The sequence below is a fragment of the Cicer arietinum genome, chromosome 5 (genome assembly GCF_000331145.2).
Source record: "Cicer arietinum cultivar CDC Frontier isolate Library 1 chromosome 5, Cicar.CDCFrontier_v2.0, whole genome shotgun sequence".
Lineage (NCBI taxonomy): Eukaryota > Viridiplantae > Streptophyta > Magnoliopsida > Fabales > Fabaceae > Cicer > Cicer arietinum.
The window spans coordinates 36,780,518-36,789,525 of record NC_021164.2 but is presented as its reverse complement, the minus strand read 5'-3'; the positions used below and the strand labels follow the sequence as shown (position 1 = coordinate 36,789,525).

The following is a 9,008-nucleotide window of genomic DNA, read 5'->3' as shown; positions in this document are numbered from 1 at the left end:
GACATTGAGCAAGATTCAAATGTGAGTATTAGGTGTCCATAATGACATATATTTCATTTGTTTTTCAATTGTTCTAATTATAAGAATTAAGCATTTATTAATTGATTTCCTGTTGTAGAGATATCCTGCGGATGAGGAAGGAAGTTATGGAAAGAGCCTGCGACCAGAGGATATACTTGCTGATGAAGATCATCAATATGAATCAGGGGAGGAAAACATTGAGATGAAAACTAAAGAGAAGCTATATGGGCCCCCATTGGAGTTAGAGGTTCCATTGCGTCCACCACCAGCTCTTCCAGATAAGGTCTGGCTTGTGTGAGAGGCCTGTGTTTTATAATTTATTTTTAAGATGTGGCTGATTAATATGTTTAATTGTTTGTTTTCTTTCCCCATAGATTACATTTTTTGTTAGTTAGAAGTTGGCATGTAAAGAGTGTCTGCATTTTGAAATGTTTTAAGCATCACCATATCTTTTAGGGACGTTTTTTGATAAATATATGTTATGGTTGGTGAAAATGACCTAGATGATGAGAATTTTACAAGTTTGGATTATGATAAAAAGTTACGGTGACATATGGTATCAATTTGTCGGAACTTAACTACAAATGAAACACATTTTATAATATTATGCGCAATCCTCTAACTGTCCCCCATCTTTGTGACAGATGAACTTGATTAAAGTTTCTAATATCATGGGGATTGAACCAAAACCATTCGATCCTAAAACATATGAGGAAGAGGACACCTTTGTAACTGATGAATCTGGAACGAAGAAACGGATACGCTTGGAGAACAATATTGTTCGTTGGAGGAAAGTTACAAATCCTGATGGCACAACATCTGTAAGTAATTATTTACTATTGTAGTTTGTTTTACATGCTACTACGATCACTTATTTTCAATTAACTCTTGTGGTTTGGGATGATGGACTTTTTGGTATGCATACATATTAATTTGTCGTATTTTACATCCATGGCAACCTTCACATTCTTAGTGGTATAACAAGAATCAAAACTTTTGACCACTAGGTATTCAATTCCAAAGTTTGGTCTATAGTTTTCTTTAGTCTTCCTCTCTCTCTCTCTCTCTCTCTCTCTCTCTCTCTCTCTCTCTCTCTCTTTCTCTGTTGTCGATTGTGGTGGGATAGCGTGTGATAGCGAACGCAGCCATGAATAGCGTCCTAACGCGCTGATGCGTTGCGCCCGACCCATATCCATGTCCCGTGACTGTTTTTACAGGTATTTTTGTTTTTTATTTTCACTAAGGGTATTTGAGTCTTTTCGTACCCAAATCCCTATTATTTTATTATTTCTTGACCTTTCTTCTCCTCCTCCAGTGAACGACCACGACCTTTCGTTATTTCTTCTTCTCGTTACTTCTTCTTCTTCTTCCTCTGTTTTTGTTCTTCCCGTCGTTTCTTTTTCAGTTCTTCTTCCTCTGTTTTTTGTCTTCTTCCTCTTGTTTTTTCTTCTTCCTCTGTTTTTCTTCTTCTTCCTCTGTTTCCCTCTGTCTTCCACCATTTTCCACTATTTTTCCTCTGTTTTTTCTGTTTTGTTACTTCTTCCTGTGTTTCTGTTTTTGTTTCTGTTTTGTTCCTCTGTTTTGTTTTCTCCTCCTCTATTTTATTACTAAGAAGAATGGCATCTTCATCTAAAGCATCAACATCTTCATATGATTACCCCTTTATTTTTTAGTATTTTATTTTTGCTATTTTTTTAGTATTTTTGTCTAGTGTTTGGATTTTAAGTATAGCTTATATACTGTTTTTTGGTCTTCACAATAGCGGTCATCCCGCTATTCCATTTTTGGGGTTGGACGCTCCGTGCCACTATCCGTGACTAACACAACCTATGTTGTCAGTCACGGATAGCGACACGGAACGTCCAACCCCGAAAATGGGATAGCATGATCGGGGATAGTGGGATAACCACTATTGTGAAGACCAAAAAACAATATATAAACTAAACATTAAATACAAACAGTAGACAAAAATACTAAAAAATAGCAAAAATAAAATACACAAAAATAAAGGGGTAATGATAGTATTCATATTTCATAACCAAAATGTAACATCAAAATCAAGAACTAATAGTAATAAAAAATAGTGGAAGAAGAAGAAAAACAGAGGAAGAAGAGCTGAAGAAGAAATGAGAAGAAGAAAAACGAGAAGAAGAACAAAAACAGAGGAAGAATAACGAGAAGAAGAAGGGTCGCAGCAGTTGACTGGAGGAGCAGAAGAAGGTCAAGAAATAATAAAATAATAGGGATTTGGGTGCAAAAACACTCAAATACCCTTAATGAAATTAAAAAATTCAACAAAACTTGTAAAAACAGAGTCGCGGGTCATGGATTTGTGTCGGGGCACAACGCATCAGTGCGTTGGGGCGCTATTCGCTGCAACTGGTGACGGCGGTATCACGGCTAGACGCGCTGCGAGGAAGACGTACGGCGCACCGTGTTTCCGCTATCGCATGCTATAGTGCTGCTATTGACAACAAAGCTGACAACATAGCTCTCTTTTGGTATTCTCCATCTAGTTTACCTTCCTTACCAGTAGATCTTTTGCACACACGTTGGACTTGTACTTATAGACAACAACTAAAACCTATTCCCATTAAGCTGGGCCAGTTACATGGATCAGTCACTGTTATAATGTGTTGTCATGAATCATATTTAAAGATAGTCCATTTAACTTTCTCTATTATTGATTTGACTTGTAGTTTTTGTTGGTCTCTTTACTTCTAACCCAGTCTATCTTCCATTCTGCCTACTGCCTCTATGGATCTCTTTACACATGCCCAACCCACCTAAGATGGGATTCTACCATTATTTCTACAATTGGAGCTATCCCCAATTTCTAGTTTTTTCTAATGATATCATTCTTTTGTCTTGTACGACTATTCTCTATTGTAGCATTCTCCATTGATGGCCTTTAACTACCCAACATTTAGTTCCATACAACATTGAGGGTACTTTTCTTTATATGACAATTTAAACTTGAATATTTATTTATTTTATCCATCTTGCTTGGATCCTATCTTATGGAAATCACCCCCCTTTATCTCCTCATCATTTTATATCATTGATCTAAGGTACTTAAACCATGGCATGAGATTTTGGTATGCTATGCTCTCCAAATTTCACCATCAAGTTATTATTTGTGTTTTACTCATACTTTTGGTATGTCATACACACGCCACCTTCATAACCAACATATTATTAGTGGTGCATTTTATTCCTAACAACGATGATCTCTTCTCCCACATATGGATCGTATTAGTGGTGCCTTTTATTTCCATCGACGATCAATCCGGTAGTGACTCTTTTCCCACAGATGAATCATTAATGGTGCTTTCTCTTCTCGTCGATGATCATCTTGATGGTGAGTTATGTTGGTTATGACTCACACTAGTCCAACAATTGTCAAACTTAGTTTCAAGTTTTGTGAGAAAATGTTTTGATGTAACAAGCTTAAAGCATAGTAAGCTTTAGTTTGAGGGGGAGTGTTAAACTTTAGTGTATGTTTTGATTGTTACTTGATTGTGCAACATCCTATGCTAATTGTTGGTAGTCCTAGGCAATACAACTTCCTAGGCATTGAATGTAATTAATGCAGCATCATTACAAATAGAAGGTGTGTGCTCTCATTAGACACATAGAAATTACTCATATTTTACAGATTTAAAATGCTAACCCTCCGTCAATTTGTCAAGTAAACCCTTATTGCGGTCCCTGAAAGAATGCCATTTTAGATCCAAGTCCTTCACCTTTTCTCACTATTTTCCTCTCTTCTTCTCCTTTGTCTCCTTCTTCAGTCCATCTTTTGTTGCCCACCGGGTACAATATTCATAAGATAGTCAAAACATTCAAGACAACTACTAAGTTTAAATATTTCCTATAATATTACAACATCTAATTAAAGCAAATCAACAATGAGCTAGGCTCAGAGGTAGATAAGAATACTCATATATAAGAATACACCATATATATATATTGGAGGAGAAGGGCTTAAATTAAAAATTACATTTTCTATCGGGGACCAAAATGAGGGTTTACTTGACAAATTGACAGAGTGTTAATGTTTTGGACTTAACTAACTAACGGAAGTAACTTTTAGGGAGTTTTTAATAATTTTAATTAATCTGGGGACTAGCTTGACAATGCATAACACTTTGAAGGATCAAAATGAAGGTTTACTCGTTATACTTATTGGGAAATCTTCTATGTTAACTTCTTGTGTTCTCACACTAGTCACGAGTCATGTCTCATAAATATCTCCATTGCACAAATATAAAGAATCCAAACTCTTTTCTTTAACCTTTTACAACACCTTTCTATATACTCTCTATCATATGCCCTTTGCAAATCAATAAAGACTGTTTAGGCCTTTTTGATTTCCCCATTATCACAGCACTAGTCTCGGAAGCAAGTATATAGATTCCTTGGTTTAATCTGTTAGGACCCATAAGGCGAAGGAATGGTCTGGGCAATTGGGCCATCAACTATCCGATGGACAATATGTAATCTTTACATTACTGGATTTGAATATTAGTGTTGGCAAAATTGGTGCATCTATTATTTATTATTAAATATTTTTCAACCTTTTCAGGGCAGAATAATTTCAGTTGGGCTACATTACTTATTTTGTAATAAAAAATATTGTTCATGATCAGGTTGAAAGCAATGCTCGCTTTGTAAGGTGGTCTGATGGCAGCATTCAGTTATTAATTGGGAGTGAAGTTCTTGACATATCAGTGCAGGATGCCCAGCATGATCAAGCACATATTTTCCTTAGACATGGAAAGGTGAATTTCATTATTCTCTTATCATTCTTGTGGAATTACTGTTTCCCCTCAATGGACTATGTGTACTTGATTACAGGGAATCCTGCAATCACAAGGAAGGCTATTGCAGAAAATGAAGTTTATGCCATCTTCCTTGTCATCGAATTCTCACCGGTTGTTGACTGCTATTGTTGACTCAAGGCATAGGAAGTCTTTTAAGGTTAAAAACTGCATTACAGACATTGATCCTGAGAGGGAAAAAGAGGAAAAAGAAAAGGTATAATCATTCATACAAATTAGTCACATACTTATCTTGTGTCTCAAATACAATAATCCAATTTCTGTATAATTTTCAGGCTGAAAGTCAGACTATCAGGGCTAATGTACTTCTTAACCGTAAGCGTGAAAAGGTGAATCGGAAATATACTCCAACTGAGAGGAGACGTCAACTTTCTCCTGGGTTTTTAGAGGATGCTTTGGATGAGGTATAAATTTAGGCTCGAGACACTGTTGTCTTTTAGACGGTTATGTATTTGCTGCAATATTATCTGATCATATCTGCCTACTTAAATTGTGTCACTTCGATTATTATTTATCGATGCTCCCTTTCTTCAGGATGACGAAGCAGATTATTATGATTCTCGTCGTTCACAGCGGCACTTTGAGGAGGATTTGGAAGCAGAAGTCCGAGCAGAGAAACGAATTATGAATGCTAAGAAGGTATTATTATTATATTATTCAGTCTCTGAGAATTTGTATATTTTGTTGATTATGTTTGCATTAACATCAATGAGGGTTATTATCTGGAATTCTAGTCACAGGGACCAAAGGACATCCCTCGTAAGTCATCCTTTCCACCTGCCAAATCCTCCAGACACCCAGTGGGTTACCCTGATGATGAGAGAGAGGAGTCTGAGTATGAAACCGATGACGAGGAGGAAGAAAGGCCTCTTTCACGTAAGAGGGATGAGGATACTGAGCCAGAGTATGAGGACGAGGAAGAGAATGACTATGAAGAAACGACACAAGCTAATGAGGCTTCGGATGAGGATGAAGAAGAGGTACTGAGTATATCTTATTATAAAATAGTTGTCTTTAACTTTGGACTGCATAGAGTTATTACTATGCACCATTGCCCTTAATAGGTATAAGTCAACTCGTGCAAAATTAGCTCACAATATTTTCTAGTTTTTCCCCAGTTATCATGTTCCATTTTCTTTATTGTTTCATAAAAACTGATTTTATTTTTGTTTAATTGACTATTTTTGTATGTATGGGGAGGGAGGGTAAAACACTTATGATTATCATGAGAGTTAGAATGTGTGAAACTTTTTGCATCGAACTTGCAGTCTTGTTGCCGGGTGTCACAATGGGAGCTAAAGATTTTGTATATATATCTGGATCCTTATGTGCCTTGATTCATGCGGGGAACTTTAGAAAAATAGGGGGTGACCATGGGTTGCGTTGGTCTGGGTTAGGGAAAATTCATCCAAACCAATCTAATCCAATTGGTTTGGACTTAAAAAGATGGGTGACTAACCTGTGAACCAACTCAATCACACTCAGGGTTAATTTGAGTTGGGTGATCATGTTTAATAAGTTTAAGAGAGTATGATGAGAAACCAGTCCTTTGAGACAGCTTGCTATAATATCAAGATACTGTAAGATATTTTTCCAATTTAATAACAATAGGAATGTATGATATCTCAACCATTGATGAGAAAATCAGCCATTGATATATTAACACATCCATGATTTGTTAAGCACATGTACCTATTATCTATTGTTGATTTATTCATCTGTTGAGATTACTTTGTCCTCCAAAAGTGAATAGTTCACTTAGCGAAATGCCTTTATGTTAATGTTATTCATATGGTCATATTCATGCGGAGTGTTCTTATATAGTAATAGGAATAGAAGAGCTGAGAGAGGGGACGTCTTTTCATCTTGTTTAATTTTAGGTGGAGTGACAACGGAGTATGGAACCATATTTCATCCATGAACACTAGGCAGAGTTGAGACTCTATTTGATAACAGAATAATACTCTTGGCATTTCCATTTTGTTCATTTGGGTTTTCTACTGAGTTCCTCATTAAACTTTGTTTCTGTTAGGTTGCCACCTCCGGTATGCACTAATTTACTAATTTATAAATAAGTCGCCAGTTAACGTTGCATGATTGATTGTTGTGGTTTCAATACTATTTGGATATTTACTTGCAGGAACCAAAGCAAAAGGGTAAGGATTTAAAACGTAATGTCAAAGGGAAGAGACTTGAATCTGATGAAGACTCTCCTTCTCCTCCAAGGAAACCAACAGCCCATCGGCGAATGGCAGTTGTGTATGACAGTGATGACGAATGAATTTTGGTAAGTCAGATTTTCATTCTGTACAGCCTTAATACATGATTGTGATTTTGTGTCCTTGCCATGAGATGATGAATCATATGTTTTTGTTGGCATTTTCGTTTTTGCACTTTTGTCATCTTATGCTATTTCCCTCTCTCCTCCCAATTTTCTTCACATTTTTGTTATCGGTTTCCAAGGTATAATTTGTTATTTTTCAAATACTATTGAAGAGTACGTGCCACCATATGTTTATGTTGTGTGGTTTATTTGACCGCTTGAACAGTAGGATTTTTGGGTATGAAATTTGCTATGCTTTTCTAGTTGAGTCATTCTCACTTCGTTTCGTATTTTCTCTTCTATAATTCAGGATCTTGCAATTGGAATTGATAAGAACAATGCTCTCCGGTGCATCAAAAGTTGAGATGTCTCATTTGTCTTTCTCCTCCTCTATTTTCCCTGCTTATACAAACTTCAAATTTAAGGTTTAATCCTTGCACATATCGAAGAGCCAGGCGAAGTATTTCGTCCTAGGTCTCTTGTTGTTCACTGTATTGCTAATGTTAATTAGAATAACAGCGTACATATTTTTGTTGTCTGTTTTTTTTCCCAGAAGTTTTACTCCAAGGGTTGGTAAGGTGGAACCAATGCTAGAGCTGGGGAATTTTTCAGTTCTCCCCTTGCAATAATTTACAATAAATTATACCATTACTTTGCAACATTATATGGTAACATCTAGTTTGTTTTATAGACTAAAAGAATTGGTTTGAAGAATCTTTGGGCTTGTTTGATTGTTTTCTCAATGTTTAGTTTCTAAAAACTATTATCTGTTATGATTTTTTAGTTTTGTAAACAAAAACAAGTTACTGTTTTATATAACAGTTTTACAAAATATGTTAATCGGAATGTTTTTCAGTTTTAAAGTTTTTTTAAAAGTTTTTTATTTCTGACATATTCTGAAAGGGAAAAAAATACATTTGTGGTTTTAATATCAAAGAACAGAAAATTATAATATTTTCCTAAAAAAAGTGTAATTTACTTTTGATAAAATTACCGTTAGTCTTTGAACATAATTTATTTTTTAAAAGAATAACTTTTATTTTGTCATGAGTTGCTCTTTTATATTTGAACATAGTTTATGTTTTTAAAGAATAACCTTTATTTTTTGTCATGAGTTAGTCTTTTATACTTGTGATAATTGTCTGTGATGAACTTCAATTTTAATCTGTTTTTGCCGATGAACTTCACTCTTAATTGATTTTAATCCCCCTCAAGCTAAAGTCTTTATTACATTTTGAGTTTGAAAAATGTCAAGAAAGAAAAGATGGAAAAGATATCGGTTAAAGAAAGTGTCTTCAATGTGTCTTCAATGTTACAAATTGTTCAATCTTGGAAATTGTGAACAATGTTGTATCGTTGATAATTTCAATTCTTGCATGTCTATTTTGTGGCCTTAGTAAAGGAATGTGCACTTTTAGAGACTTTAAGTATTGCATCCATAGAGTGAATTCGTTGCACTATTATACATGGTTATAAGTCTATTCCTGTATGTGATGGAGGTCTTTTATCAATGAAGAGTAATTGGAAAAATAAATAATGATTCATCTAGAATTTTTTATAGAAAACTCCAAGAATTAAAGAAAAGTTAGAATAATAGAAATGATTCAATGGAACTTTTGAAGAAAATTAACGGAATAATTACTCTATGCTACCATATTACGATTCTTGATTTAAATCACTGTTAAAAGAGAAGAAAAACGTAAATTGAATAATATTGATGATTAAGAGATTTGAATTAGTTAAATAGACTTATATAATTAATTATATAAACAACTAACTAACTAGTATAACTAACTAATTATATGTCACGTCATGTTAAT

General features: G+C 34.8%; 1 protein-coding gene across 1 annotated transcript in view; it reads left to right on the top strand.

Moving 5' to 3' along the window:
- The window catches only part of LOC101508547 (protein LEO1 homolog), a 12,482-nt gene extending 4,606 nt beyond the window's left edge, over positions 1-7,876 (top strand). Inside the window, 9 exon segments of the mRNA XM_027331169.2 lie at positions 85-304; positions 666-842; positions 4,674-4,805; positions 4,882-5,061; positions 5,141-5,269; positions 5,400-5,504; positions 5,606-5,845; positions 7,006-7,152; positions 7,499-7,876. Coding sequence (XP_027186970.1) covers positions 85-304; positions 666-842; positions 4,674-4,805; positions 4,882-5,061; positions 5,141-5,269; positions 5,400-5,504; positions 5,606-5,845; positions 7,006-7,146 — 1,324 coding nt within the window. The 3' untranslated portion in view covers positions 7,147-7,152; positions 7,499-7,876.
- Positions 7,877-9,008: the final 1,132 nt, after the last annotated feature.